Consider the following 15,955-nt stretch of genomic DNA (forward strand, 5'->3'; position numbering starts at 1 on the left):
TTGAGCCACAGCACCATTTCTGGCTTTTTTCTATGTATGTGGTACCAAGGAATCGAACCTGGTTCTTCATGCATGCTAGGCAAACACTCTACCACTAGGTCACACTCCGGGCCCCATAACCATATATTCCTGAAGATACTAATTTAGAGGTAGTACCTTGTTTAATCTACATTTATGGATTGCTGCTTTTTCCAGGTTTAGGTTTTTTTTTTTTTTTTAAACTTTTTTGGGGGATATTTGGGTTGCTGTTGTTTGTGTCAGCCTTGGGGCTTGAACTCGGGCTGGCTGCTGTCCTCCAGCTTTTTTGTTTAAGGCTAGTGTTCTGCCTGTTGAGCCACAGCTCCATATTTGACTTTTTGGTAGTTAACTAGAAATAAGAGTCATAGAATTTCCTGTGTGGGCTGGCTTTGAACAGTGATCCTGAGATCTCAGCCCCTGAGTTGCTGGAATTATAGGTATGAGCCACCAGCCCTGGTTTTAGGACTATATTAATATGTTTATATATATATTTTTTCCAGTCTTGGGGCTTGAACTCAGGGTCTGGGCACTGTCCTTGGGCTTTCTCAAGGCTAGTACTCTGCCACTTGAGCCACAGCACCATGTATGGCTTTTTCTGAGTATGTGGTACTGAGCAATTGAACCCAGGGCTTTGTGAATGCTAGGCAAGCACTCTACTACTAGGCTACCCTCCTGGCCTAAAATGTTTATAATTTCATCTATGAAATATTCATTATTAATTAACATTTAAAAAAGCAAACTTGCCAATTATTTTGCATATTATATTACTTAGAATTAAGATTTACATTCTGATTTGCTCTGGTTTTTCAGTGTCTTGATTTGTAATTTCCAATTCATAGTCCTTAAATAAAATCTGAAGTAGAAACTAAAAAGCTTTGCCCCCTGTCCTGGCTCTGCCATTATTGCATTTGACTATATATTACTATGTAATTTCATTTTATTTATGTGGAAAGTAAGGATAATTGCTACTTTTACTTTATTGAGTTAAAAGAAAATATGGGAATTAAGAAGCTTTGAAAATCACGGTCTGGTTTTTTTTTCCTCCCAAATTATTAGTTATGCTTACATATGTAAGAAGTGTTGGATGGATGTGGACACAGTTGAATTGTTAGGGTTTGTTTTTTTTTTTTTTTGGTGTAGTATTGGATAGATTTGAAGCTTCATGATACCTCAATACCTAACAAGCCCCAGGTTTGTTGGTAGAGTGCTCGCCTGCATGCATGAAGCCCTGGGTTCGATTGCTCAGTACCACATACTCAGAAAAAGCTGGAAGTGGTGCTGTGGTTCAAGTGGCAGAGTACTAGCCTTGAGCAAAAAATAAAAGAAAAGTGTCCAAAGCAGCCGTGGCTCATACCTGTAATCCTAGCTACTCTGGAGGCTGAGAACTGAGGATCAAGGTTCAAAGCCAGCCCGAGCACAAAAGGACCAGAGACTCTTATCTCCAGTTCAAGGGTAGAGTGGTAGTCTTGAGCTATAGAGCTCAGGGCCACCACCCAGGCCCAGGGGTAAGAGCTCAGAGACAGTGTTCAGGAAGAGTACAAGCCCCCTGGACCCACCAAAAAAAAAAAAAGTGTCCAAGGACAGTGCCCAGGCCCTAAGTTCAAGCCCCAGGACTGGCAAAAAAAGGAAAAAAAGAATTGTTCCATCTCTGTCTGTCCGTCCATCCATCCATCCATCCACCCACCCACCCACCCACCCACCCATCCATCCATCCATCCATCCATCCATCCATCCATCATGCTAGTACTGGCTTGCAGGGCCTTATACTCTCTGGCTTTTCACTCAAAGCCAAGGCTCTACACCTTGAGCCTTGTCTTCATTTTCCGGCTTTTATTAGTTAGTTCAAGATGTGAGTCTCATGGGTTTGTTTGCCTAGGCTAGCTTTGATCTTGAGATATCATCCCGCTGAGTAACTAGGATTTACAGGCATGACCCACCAGCATGATGCTAGAGTGTTTGTCTTTTGTCTTCCTTAGGAGAGAAATAGACTAAAAAAGTAGAATACATAGAGTAAGAAGCAGAGTAAATGATCTAGAATTGAGTTATTAATATTTAGAAGCTGTTTAGAGGAGAAATAAACAGTTGCAGCAAATAGGAATGGCTAATATTTTAGTATGTCAGAAAAATGTAAAATAATAAAAGCTAAAGGAAAACAGTGTTTCAAAAGGAAGCCAGGGCTAATTATATCATACTGCTGTCATCCATTAAATAAAAAGTGGAGACTTATTAATTTGATTTGACAAATAAAGGTCAATGTTGATAATTACTTACTTAGCATAGGATATTGTCCCTGATTTTTATTTTCATTCCCAATTTTTCTCATTTGCAGTTTGGGTTTGGTGGTTCAGCTGATGTCTGCTGGGCCCACTCTGGCCTGTGCAAGCATTTAGAGGTGTGCATTTGTATTTACTTGGTGGTTTGGTGGGGCTGACTTCTTCAGAATGACTATGGTCGCCATAACTCTGTTGCCTTTTCATATTTAGCAGAAGGATACCTTACATCTGCTTACAGGCCCAGTGCCGGGTTCCAAGAGCCGTAAGTTAACAAGTCTAAAGCATCAAGTACTTATTAAGTAATAATAATAATGTTCCACTGGGTAAAGAAAATCAGAGCATTTCAGATTCAAGTGAAAAACAACTTTTCTTGGTGAGAACGTCATGCTGCAAGTGTGTAAATACAGCGAAAGAACTTGTTATTTTGAAGTCTGTCATAATGAGTACAGCAACAGAATTATTGCTGATAATAGTGTGAAATAATGATGTTTGAAAGCTAGATGGATTTAGTATTAAAAGTTTGTGAAAATGGAACATAAATATAAATTACTCTTTAAGAAGCTTGGGTTTAATTTTATTTATTTTTGGTGTTCTTGGGTTTTGAACACGGGCCTCAAGGCAGATACTTCAGCTATGCTTGTTATTTTTCTGGTAAAGATAGGGTCTGTCTGAACTGTCTATCTTGGCAGTATTGGAATTTGAACTCAGGAGTATTGTGCTTGATACTCTGCTTGAGCCATCCAGCTCCCCACCTTTTTGACTCAACTTTTTTTTTTTTTTTTTTTTTTTTTGGAGCTATCTTGCCTTCACCTGCTTCCCCTAGCCTAGGCTGGCCTTTGATTTTCTGCTCTCCAGCTCCAGAGTAGGAGACTACAGATGTGAGTCACCAGTGCCTGGCAGGTCTGACCCATTCTCAGACAGCTCTACCTAATAAGCCTCTTACCCAGCTGATGATAGTCTTGCTAACTTTTTGCTCCGGTTGGTCTCAAACCCAGTAACTACCTTCTGAGTAGCTGGTTAATTACTTTTTGGTTATCTTTCAGGGTGCACTTTGAGGGAGAAGACAATAGCTGTAGCTGGTGGAATATTTGTCCTCCAAAAATATATGTTGGGTTTCTTTCCTTCCCTTCTTTATTTTCTTTCATCCAAGACTGTATTTGAATCCCAAGAGAATAGATCTTGTAGATATAGGGTAGATAAAGTATTAGAATGGATTTGTTTTTGTTTTTTTTTGGCCAGTACTGGGGCTTGAACTCTGAGCCTGAGCATTGTCCTTGGGCTTCCACAATACCACCTCCGGCTTTTTCTGTGTATGTAGTACCAAGGAATCAAACCCAGGTTTTCATTCATGCTAGGCAGGCACTCTACCATGAGGCCAAACTCCAGGCTCAAGAACGGCTTTTTAACAAAGTCAAAGTCTGAGAAACTTGTAGAGGATGGGATTTTGTATTCTTGAGAGGGGCTTAGTTTTTGACATGAAGATAAAATTTCCTTTCTGGCAACAGGAAAGAAGGAAAGACAAAATGGATGCAAGTGTATATTGGCATATACATTTAGTGATGGGAAGGTGAGAAAATTTCTGTTTGACAGGACTTCTGTTTTCCTAATGAAGAGGAGATTTGAACAAAAATGTGTGCTTGAGATTTATGCACACAGAGGAATACATAAAAAACTTATTTGAGAGATTTATGGAGCATTTTCTTTTCTGCTTCTTAGAAATTAATGTTAAATTCCAGGGGGCTGTGATTTAAATCAGTTAGGCTTTACTGTTTTGTTTTTTTTTTTGTTGTTGTTGTTGCTGTTTTTAAAATAAAATCAGTAGTCCTTGAAAAGGATGAACATAAGAGTGACTACATTTGTCCTTTTATTAACAAAAATATGAACTAAAAAAAGACTAGTCAGGATATAGAGAGAGGAAGGGTGAGAAAATACAGTCATTATAGTCATTGTACATGTAGGAAATGCAATCATGTAACTTGACCGTATGAATGGGGGCTGGGAAATATGGAAAAGTTGACATTGATTAAGAGGCATTGCATTCATAACCTGAGTTGTTGAATCGCAACAACTTTGTACAGCTTCTTAAAGATAATTAAGAACAATAAACAAAGACAACAAAAAGCAAACTTGTTCTCTAAAGAGACCTGAAGCACTTAAAGTCACAGTCACCCCTTGTTATTTGTTGGGGATTATTTCCAGTATCCAAAATGTGTGGATGTTAAAGTTTCTTACAAAACAGCATAGTATGTACATAGAAACTTTCCATATTTTCTTGCATACTCTAAATCATCTGTAGATGAGTCACAATGCCTAATGCATTGTTATACAAATAATTGATAATGATAAGAATGATAAGAAAAAAAGATCTGTACCCAGTTAAACATATAATCAGCTTTAAAAAAATTACTTTTGTTCCTTGGTTGATGAGAAACTGAGGCTAGGGACCCATACAGAGAGCGGACTATTCTCTGCTTTACCAGAACACGTATGGACTAGTGGGTAAATACATTTCCTTTGAATTAATAAAGATTAATTCAATCCACATCATCAGTTAATGATATTTTAATCCCTCCTTTCCAATAATAAGGTAAAATTTCCTACTGACCAAAAAAATAAATGAAATATACTACCATCTTACGAAAGTATTACTTTGGTTTAACAGACTAGTTTCTGTGTTGTGAGCAACTGATGCTAGTTGATATGGTTCATATTGCGCATAGAAAAAGGCAGCTTTCTGTGTTAAATAGTTGGAAAATACGTAATTTTAAGGTTATATACTTAAGGGAGAATAGTATCTTACTTGGTCCTTCCCCCCACCCCCACCCCTTAGGAGAGGCTCTTTTTTGTCCTTTGGTAAGAATAAATCTAACTTCTCTAGTTATTATGTAGTAGAAGGGTTATCTTTATGGAGGGCACCATCTGCTGGTTGTTAGAGGTACCAGTTATGGGGCAGGCTTCCTTCTGCAGTTACCAGACTCAAAAAGTCTTACGTTTTTCATCTAATTTCATCTTAAACCTGTAGTGAAATCCCAGGAAGAAGAGCTTGTACTAAACATGGCTGAGTACAGATCCAAGGAGTTAGCGAATTTCATTGAAATTTCTTTCTAGATCTGTTAGTATGATTTAAAATGTTTCTTGTAACCATTTTATTTGAACTTGTGCACTGCTCTGTAGTAACAGACTGTTTTTTATATTACATGTAAATTGGACATAAAATATAAGCAAGACAAAATTTAACTGGTTTCTGAAAGTTTTAAATCACCTACTGAAAGAATAATTCTAGGTAATCATAGTTTTATTTTAAAATGGCAAATTTAAAGTTAATATTTTTTAATTTATTAGTTTTTTAGAGGCAGGATTATACTATAACCCCAGGGTAAGTTCATTATGTGGCCTAAGTTGACCAGGAACTCCTGTCTTGCTTCTGCCTCCTGAGTACTGGGATAATAGGTATTCATAACTACCTAGCTAAACTTATTACTGTGTAGATGAACGACAAAATCGACCAATCTGCATGTAGTATATTATCTATATATAAATATGTATTATATATAAAAGATTCTAGTACAAGTTGTGTGTGTGTGTCTGTATATGTATGTATTTTAAGTAGTTCTCATTTTTGATTTATTTTTCCTACATTCAAGATGAATAATTGAGATTCCCTAAAGAGGAAAGGAATTTTGTCATAACATTTCTTTCATGTTCTTTTTGACATCACAGGAGCATCTCAGTATGCGTACATTTTACCCCCCAAATAAAGGTCTTATTTCCTGTACCTTTTCTTTGTTCTTATGTATTGCTTCTTTTTTTGGTACTATTTTTCTTTAGTTTTTTTTTTTTCAGTGTACATTATAATCACTCATCCTCCCCTCCCCCCATATATTTATTATACTAGGGATTCAGTTCATGGGATGGGCATATGCTTGCCCATGAAGTTATCTACCCCTTGAGCTGTCCTTAGCCGTAAACTTTCCTGAAGACCATCCAACAAACTTCAAGGAAGTATTGCTGAGGTCATGTTGTGTATTTTCACTGAAGTAATGGTCACTCTCTGTTACTCCTCTGTCTTCTGACGTTCTCTCACCTTCTAGCTTTTTTGTAATATGGCCACTTTTGTACCGATTGTGTGTGTGCGTGTGCGGGTGCACACCAACCACTGAGCTTGAACTCAGGCCCTAGGTGCTATCCCTGAGCTACTTTTACTCAAGGTAAGCACTTGAACTACAGCTCTACATCTTGCTTTTTTGATGGTTAATTGGAGATAAGAATCTCCAATTAGTTTTTCTTTACCTGGCTGGCTTTGAACTATAATCCTCAGATCTGTACTCCAGCTTTTCTTCCCTTTTCCTCCACCAATATGGGTATTTCATCCAGGTTTAATTTTGATATCTGAACTCATCCTGTATATTTCCTTTATTAACCTTTTAAAGCCACGCAACACAAGCAGTAGATAGTATTGAAATATGTTTTGGTCTTGACTTTTCTCTAGAACTTTACATACAACATATAGTTGCCTTCTAAATGAAGATTAATTTTTTCCAAGATTTGATCCCCTAACGGGTATTTTAATGAGGACAGATATTTTGTATATTTGCTTATCATTGCCTTCCTAACACTTTGTACGGTGGTAATTATATTTTGGTAGATATTCAAATAAATGTGTTTTCAGAAACAGAGGCTTTGAATTTTGCAATGATCTGCTTCTATGCTATAATTACTTGTGTGAGACTTTGAATTAGTTTTCATGTTTGTGGTCATTGCCTAAAGTCAGGTTGTTATTAATTGCTTACCTTGAATTTTGCAACAGTTTTCTAACTGGTCTTACATTGATATCTTCTAACTAGTCTGTATTGCCTGTTAAAATTTCTTAAAATGGTTCTTGTCATTTATTCATCAAGCATTTTCTGCATATCCATTACTAGTAGTACCTTGAGTGTTAATAGTTGCTACCATAAAAATTACTGGCTATTGGGACATAGTACACCCATGATGTGCAAGCTAGGACAAACATATAGTGCTTTTCATCACTTGCCTGAGGTCTGTTTATCTGTATTGATACTTTCTTATGGACTGTAAGGATATTATAAATATCCAAATGGCTGCTGGTAGAAAAAAGTTTCTTCACTCCTGGGTGGGAGAAACATAAAAAATAAGATGTACTGTAGGAATGACATGATAAATGCATTTTTTTTTGTAGTAGATTGGAAGTGTCAATATCTGTAGTGGGAGGAGACTGATTGAGGTCAGGGAAGGTGGAAATAAATGCCTGAAACATGGAGATCCTTTACTTTTGTTTAGTAGGCAACAGCCAGTGAGTATGTCTTTCATTGAGGAAATAGCTAATGCATATTCATAAAATTATTTTCTACCTCTACTTACAATACAGCTGCTAGTAAGATAAGTAAGACTGAGTAACTGGCCTCCTCTTGGCTGAACTTATATTTACCATTCACTTTTTTCATCAGTGACACTTCAAATTCAATAATGCATTTTATTTGGGGCTTTAACTCAGGTCCTGGGCACTGTCCCTGAGCTTTTTTTAAGCTCAAGGCTAGCATTCTACCACTTTGATCCACAAGGCCACTTTCAGTTTTTTAAGAGGATTAATTGGAGATAAGAGTCTCAGGGACTTTGTTGCCACTGCTGGCTTTGAACTGTGATCCTCAGATCTTAGCCTCCTGAGTAGCTAGGATGACAGGTGAAAGCCACTGGTGCCAAGCCATAGCATATTTTAAACTTCAATTATAGTGTCCTATATCATTACCACCTTACTTGGTTCATTTTAATCTTACAGTTTTTTTTCTAAGCTTCTTGTTGGCTATCTACTTGAGATAACTGCAGGATGTATTGTAATTTAGTTATTTAAGATGTGTGTTCTTTAGGTAGATTTTGAGATCTCTCTTCTGTCCTATAGTTACTGTTAAGGTATTCTGTAAGAAATAAGCTTTTGATGTTCTGTCTTTTCATTCTGATCTTATCCTTCACTATTTTTTTGTGTATGTTTAAAGTTTTTGTGATTCTGTTTCTGGGTTATTTCTTATATCCCATTGATCTTTTTTTGTAGTATGTCTAAATCATTTTATGTAGTTATATATGAACATATATATATACACACTAGGCACACTACACACTATGTATACATATAATCATGTATGTATGCACACACATGTATACACCTACACATGTACACAGTATATAGACAGGCACATGTACATACATGTGTTTGCATTTGTGTGTATCTGTGTATGCTGATAATGGGTTTTGAACTTTGGGTACTCTCACTTTGCTTTTTGTTTATAACTAGTGTACTACCACTTGAGCCATCCTCCAGTTCAGTATTTTGTTGATTGTAAGAGTCTCATAGATTTGTCTGCATGGGCTGACTGTGAACTTTGATTTTTTTTTTTTTTTTTTTTTTTGCTAGTCCTGGGCTTGAGCTCAGGGCCTGAGCACTGTCCTTGGATTTTCTCAAGGCTAGAGCTCTACCACTTGAGCCTCAGCACCACTTCTGGCTTTTTTTTTCTATGTATGTGGTACCGAGGAATCGAACCCGGGTCTTCATGCATGCTAGGCATGTACTTTAACCACTAGGCCAAACTCCCAGCTCCCTGAACTTTGATTTTTATGTCTATCTCCTGAGTAGCGAGAGTTATAAGTGTGAACCGTTAGTACCCAGCTTGTGTGAGTTATTTTTGAGATAGAATCTTCTTTCTCTCCATGTTGGCTTGCATGGTGATTCTCTAAATTTGTGTTTCCTTGGGCACTAGAATGAAAGGCACAGGCTATCATCTCCAGTTTGAGATGATGAGTGTACTACAGTTGCGAGCCCAGCCATGGGTTGAGATGGAGTCTCATGATTTTTTTTTTTTTTTAAATTCAACTGGCTGAGATGCCCTGATCTTTTACTTCCTAAGTAGTTAAGATTACAGGTTTGAGTCACCACACTTGGTTATTTTTGAGATAGTATCTTTCTTTTTGCCCAGTCTATTCTGGATTATATATTCTATTTATACTTAGTGCTGTAGCTGGGATGAGTGTGCACTACAACACCCATTTCTGATCTTTCAATTTCTTCCCTCCCCTCCCTTCCTTCCTCCCTCTTCCTGTCCCTCTTCTCTTTTTTTCTTTTCTTTCACCAGTCCTGGGGCTTGAACTCAGAGCCTAGATACTGACTCTGAGCTTCTTCTACTCAAGGTTAGCCCTCTATCACTTGAGCCACAGCACCACTCCTAGCTTTTTTTTTTTTTTTTTTTTTTTGCCAGTCCTGGGCTTAAGCTCAGGGCCTGAGGACTGTCCTTGGATTTTTCTCAAGGTTAGAACTCTACCACTTGAGCTTCAGCACCACTTCTGGCTTTTTCTAAGTATGTGGTACCAAGGAATTGAACCCCGATCTTTGTGCATGCTAGGCAAGCACTCTACCACTAGGCCAAACTCCCAGCCCCACTCCTCACTTCTTTTATGTGGTAATGAGGAATAAAACCCAGGGTTTCATGCATGCTTGATAAGCATTAAGCCACATTCCCAGCCCCTCCCTCCCTCTCTCTTACTCTCTCTCCTCCCTCCCCTTACACCCCTCCTCCCCCCCCATCCTCTGCGCCACTCCCCCACTTCTTTCTGCTTGTGCTGGCTTGGAAACACAAGTCTTCTGATCCTTCTGAACTTGGTCTCCTTTGTAGCTGAGATGACAAGCACATATCACCAAGTTCAGCTATTGGGTTGGGTAGAATCTTTGTTATTTTTGCTTGGGCTGGTGTTGGGTACTGTGGTCCTCTCAATCTGTTTCTCTAGTAGTTAAGATTGCAAGTATTAGCTGCTTACAACTGGCTATTGGTTTAGATGCTGTTCTTTTCACTTACATTTTATTTTCTAAAATTATTGTCATCATTATTTTGAATTTTAATCCTGTTTGGCCTTTTGAATTTGCAAGTATTTTGTGATATTTGTAGGTATTTGGACTCTGCCTCCTACTCCCAAAAATCATAGGTTGCAGTTAAATGTTGATAATTTCTTCTGATCTTTCTTCCTCATTTTCCCACTTCTAATGGTTTTTACTGTCTGCCAATGAATTTTTGTCTACTGATCAATTTTTGTGTTTTTTCCATTTTATAGTTCTTTTCCATTTATTTTTCTAGCTAATTATATATATTCTTTCCTGTAGCCATTTTAAGACTTGTCTCTTATCCTTGCTCTGGTGGCTCATGCCTGGTGGCTCCTACTACCAAGGAGGCTGAGGTGAGAGGATGAAGGTTTGAAGCCAGCCCAGGCAGGAAAGTTCACAAGATACTTACCTCCATTTAACCATCAGAAAACCAGAACTGGAGCAGTGGCTCAAAGTGGAGAGAACTAGCCTGGAAAAAGAGTTCTGGGACAGTGCCCTGAGTTCAAGACCCATGACCAGTAATTTAAAAAGAATTATCTCTTACTGCTTTAAGATTACAAATATAGCAGTTTTATGATCTCTGCTTTAACATCTGAAGAATTCTGAATCTGTTCTATATTTTTGGTATTTCTGCTGCTTCTTGCTCACATTTTGTTTTCTTAAGTGCTTGGACTTCATAATGTTCATTGTCCTAGAAACATGATACTGGAATTTTTGAACATGCCCTTCTCTAGGAAGGATTTGGATTGCACTTGGGTGCTTAGGAATGGTACCAATTTCATGGTGGTGGTGGTGGTGGGGGGGTTCACTGGTTTATATTTTGAGTTGTCAGGTCTGGGTAGGTTATGTGAGCTTCAATAAACTTGAAAGATCATGGCCACAACTAATTAGCTCTTATTGCTTGATGTCCATTATGACTTTGCCCTGTTTACAACAAAAATAGCCTTCCCTATTATTCTTTGTGGATGTAGGATGAGGCCAAAAGGGTGATTTCCTATTTATTCTGCTATTTTGTAGGTGTACCCTTTTTAAGAGTGGGTTATATAATCTCACATTGTCAGGAGAGTATTATTTTACTTTGTTCATTGTTAGGTGTAGATCTGAGTTCCTTTTCTCTCATAAGAGATCATCAAAACTCAATTCTATTTTTATCAGGATCGATAAATGTCTCAGCATAAGTGAATATAATAATACCCCATGTGTCATTTACTTTTTTTGGGTGGGGGCCTGGTGCTTTCCCTGAGCTCTTCAGCTCAAGGCTACTGTCCTACCCTTGAGCCAAGCCCTACTTCCTGTTTTCTAAAGGTCAATTGGAGATAAGAGACTCAGGTCCTTATGTGCCCAGGTTAGCTTTGAACCTTGATCCTCAGATCTCAGCTTCCTGAGTAGCTACAATTACAGGTGTGAGCCACTGTGCCCAGTGTCATTTACTTCAACATGCACGAAGACCCAGGTTCCTTTCCTTGGTACCACATACATAGAAAAATGGTGCTGTGGCTGAAGTGGTAGAGCTCTAGCCTTGAGAAAGCCCAAGGATAGTGCTTAGGTCCTGAGTTTCTGCCAGGACTGGCAAAAAAAAAAAAAAAAACCCAAAAAACAAAAAACCCCCAACTAAAACAAAACTCCAATTTGGACATTTTCTCCTGTGTGTAAGTGTTTATTTATTGATTGTTCTGTTAAAAGTTAGTGCAAATAACTATGGGAAATAAAAATAAGTTTTTCTAAAACTATAATTTTGGGAACTAGTCAGTGGTATAGAAACATGAATCACTGTAACTTAGTTATAAATTGTTTTGGAGGGCAAGTTAACCTTTTATCTTTACTTATTTATGTTTTATGCTGCTTATACCAATATGTTGTTTGCCTGTAATTTCTTATAGGGGTAAAAATATTTCCATCATGGCTCATTCAAAGACGAGGACCAATGATGGAAAGATTACTTATCCTCCTGGGGTCAAGGAAATCTCAGATAAAATATCTAAAGAGGAAATGGTGAGACGGTTAAAGGTGAGTCACAATTTGAGTATTTGTTTTGGATTTCTGTTTATTGTGTAGGGTTTTGATGGAAATCATTTAAGACTTATCTTCTTAGGGCTACTTAAATGAGGCAAATGTCTGGTGAAGATTCTAAAAGGGGGGAGTAGGTAAGGAATAAGAGGAATTTCTTGGCTACTGCTAATGGGAGATTAATCAGAAAAGTGAAGCTGAGGCTGGGAATGTGGGTTAGTGGTCAAGTGCTTGCTAGCATGCATGAAGCCCTGGGTTTGATTCCTCAGTATCACACAAACAGAAAAAGCCAGAAGTGGCACTGTGGCTGACGTGATAGAGTGCTACCTCAGAGACAGTACTCAGGCTCCAAGTTCAAGTCCCAGGACTGGCCAAAAAATAAAAAAAAGGCAAAGCCTTTGAATTTTTAGGACTTGAGTATAAAGAACAAGCTAACAGTACTCTGTTTTGTATGTATACAGTTGTCTTCATTTTCTAAAACAATGATTTAAATCTTCAAAGGAAGGTCTAATTCTACCAAGTATTTGGGTAGTAGTTTCTTTCTTTGTAAGTTATTATAAGAGTAGGTAAAAGAGTTTCACTGTTAGCTTTTTCCACTGTTTCTATGTAGTACTAAATCAGAACTAATGATGAATTTTTAGAGATGAAACAGTCACATATATGTTTTGAGGTAATGTTTTGCCATATCTTTAACTGCAATGATGGTACCTGTCATTGTTAAAATGATTAATGTAAATAGTAGGTAATATAATACAGTAGGCAATGTGAATGTTAAGCTCCTTTTTTTGGCATTTTATCTACATGGACATTTATATTATAACTTTAATTTCTTTAAGCTAATATGTAATAATTATATACATTGATGGGTAATATTTAAGTACAAAATGCACTGTGTAATATTTATTGATCATTGGTGCTGAAAATGTTATCATTGAGGACCCAGGAACCATAAGACATGATACCACTTCATATAGTTATATGACATGTTTATTTATTGATTTTTTTTTTTTGCCAGTCCTGGGCTTGAGCTCAGGACCTGAGCACTGTCCTTGGACTTTCTCAAGGCTAGAGCTCTACCACTTGAGCCACTTCCGGCTTTTTTTCTATATATGTGGTACGGAGGAATTGAACCCGGGTCTTGGTGCATGCTAGGCAGGCACTCTACCACTAGGCCAAACTCCTGGCTATGACGTGTTTTTATAAGGAATAAAAGACATTAAAATTAATTTTATGATCTTAAGCCTTTATAAATAAAGTATCCACATGTCAGATATCAGGCAGTAACTATTTGAAAAGAAAGGTACCTTTGGGCTGGGTACTAGTGGCTCAAGCTAGAAGCTGAGATCTGAGGATTGTAATTCTTAGCCAGTCAGGTCAAATATCTGTGAGACTTACCTTCAAGTAATCATGATAAACTGGAAGTAGATCAAGTGGTAGAGTGCTAGCCTTGAATAAAAAAAAAAAGCTCTGGGATAGCACTCAGGTCCTGAGTTCAATCCCCCACTCCAAAAAAAAAATAAAAATCTCTGAGCAGAATAATTTACTATTTGGGTATTTTATTTAGTTAGGAACTTGTCTATATGCTATAAAAATAGCCAAGTTATAATCCCTTTCTAGATACAACATGTGGCATTTTCTGTGTAAATCTATTCTGTTGGCCTATTCATTTTTTTTAAATAAAAGTGAATTATTTTATTTTCTTACTTTTGTTTATTTCAGAAATGGTAGGTAGACAGACATCTCTGTTATTTGCTGAGAAACAAAATGAATGCAGACAGGGCCTATATTTATAAGCTGATTAGTATTTAGTGACTTCAGAGATGTTGTTTTTCTTGGACATTTTTTAATTTAGAGAACCCACGTGAGTCATTAGTGTTGAGAGAGAGGGAAAGATTGTGTGTTTTCTTTTTTGTCAGTTGTGGAGTTTGAATTAGGGCCTGAGTGCTATCCCTGAGTTTTTTCACTCAAGGTTAGCACTTTGAGCTACAGTGACGCTTCTGGCTTTCGGTGGTTGGAGCAGAGTCTCATGGACTTTCCCGCCTGGGCTGGCTTCAAATTGTGATCCTCCGATCTCAGCCTCCTGAGTGGCTAGGATGACAGGTGTGAGCCACCAGTACCCAGCATGTTATTACTTTTTTTGATACATACCATTGTCTGTATCAAAATATATAAATATTTATCAAATATATGTAAATATTATCAAAATATGTCTTATAAATTATAAAGATTGCTTTTGTATAAGGTGACATGGTTTATATAGTTTCTAAATTTTCCTGTAACATTTCAGTCAAAATGTATGTTACATTCCATTTTTGTGAATAGATTTGAGGTAAAGAAAATAATTGAGCATATCTTACTCCTTTGCCCCTTGTTCCTCTTTAATAAACACCTAGGTCATCAAAGAATAATCTTAAAAGTAATAAAATTGAAAAGTTAAGACAAAACTTCTTGGGTTATACCCTTTGACCATTGGTCCAAGCTGGAAGGATTGGTTGACTGTTGATTCTGAGATAATAGAACTGAAGTAAGGTTTGTCTCTGTGAGACTCCCCCCACCCCCCCCAATTGCTGCTTTGAGTATTTCACAAGTGGAAATGCTTGTGGTATGAAAGACCAAGATACAGACTTGTTACTTTGGACACTGTGTTTGTTGCTTAGTATTTGTAGCACCACCTAGTGGGTGCTTTCCATTGGTCAAGCTAGGCAATTTAAGTCTCTTGAAGAAAGAACAGTACAGATTGAAGTCATCATGGTTTTTACTAGTAAGAAGACCTACACAGAATTTATACTATATTGTTCTTAACCGTTTTGATTTCATACAACTTCTGTATGTATATTTTTGAGAAAGTTTTTGTTTCTTGTAGCATCTTTCAGCTCAGCACATACATATAATTGAAATGAGGAAATATTCATAGCATATTCTCTTGTATTATGATACAATAAATACTTTGTGTGTAAATACTAGTCAGAATACCTGAGGATGTGTCTTTGACATTCATGTGTGTGTATTCTTTTTTTATCTGAATATGTAGAACTGTATGGAGTGGTTTAGTAGCTATGATAGGAAGCTGACATGTCTAGGTTTTTCTCTAGATACGATTTTTTTTTTTTGGTGGGTCATAGGGCTTGATCTCGGCCTGGGCGCTATCCCTGAGCTCTTCAGCTCAAGGCTATCGCCCTACCCTTGTGCCAAGCCACACTTCCTGTTTTCTAGAGGTTAATTGGAGATAAGAGTCTCAGGTTCTTTTGTGCCCGGGCTGGCTTTGAACCTTGATCCTCAGATCTCAGCCTCCTGAGTACCTAAGATTACAGGCATAAGCCACCATACCCTGCCTGCATGATTTTTTTCTTAATGAAAGTAAAGAAATGTTTCTCAAAAAGTGCTATTTTTGAGAAAGATATAAGCCTTTTAGTTCATTTGTACAAATGAGGCTAGAAGTTCCAATAATAACCATTGAAATTCTTCCAATAATGACCATTGCATAATGTTAATCATAGAACTTAAAAATTAGTAAGCATATATATGCTAAATAAAAATAAAAATAATTTTTCAAGTTAAATTACATTTTTTGAGACAGGGGTCTTTTTATGTAGTGTAGGCTGGCTTTGGACTCATAATCCTTCTTTAGTTACCAAGTGCTGGGATTATGGGCCTGAGCTACCTCAGGCTGAACATGACAAATAATTTAGTTCCTCCTGGAAAAATTATTTAACTTAGAGGCTTAGTCTCTCAAAAAGATATTTTCTGTGGGAAAGCCAAAGTAAATTTAGCATAATTC

General features: G+C 37.3%; 1 protein-coding gene across 5 annotated transcripts in view; it reads left to right on the forward strand.

Moving 5' to 3' along the window:
* Pds5b (PDS5 cohesin associated factor B) overlaps positions 1-15,955 on the forward strand; it is a 167,381-nt gene that overhangs the window by 31,315 nt on the left and 120,111 nt on the right. For all 5 annotated transcript variants that reach the window (XM_090342241.1, XM_090342242.1, XM_090342246.1 and 2 more), the window contains exon 2: positions 12,051-12,177. In XM_090342241.1, the coding sequence (XP_090198367.1) occupies positions 12,070-12,177 (108 nt within the window). In that variant the 5' untranslated portion in view covers positions 12,051-12,069. The remainder of the gene's footprint in view (positions 1-12,050; positions 12,178-15,955) is intronic.

This window comes from Megascapheus bottae, chromosome 11, assembly GCF_031878675.1.
Source record: "Megascapheus bottae isolate mThoBot1 chromosome 11, mThoBot2.hap1, whole genome shotgun sequence".
NCBI classification, from domain to species: Eukaryota; Metazoa; Chordata; class Mammalia; order Rodentia; family Geomyidae; genus Megascapheus; species Megascapheus bottae.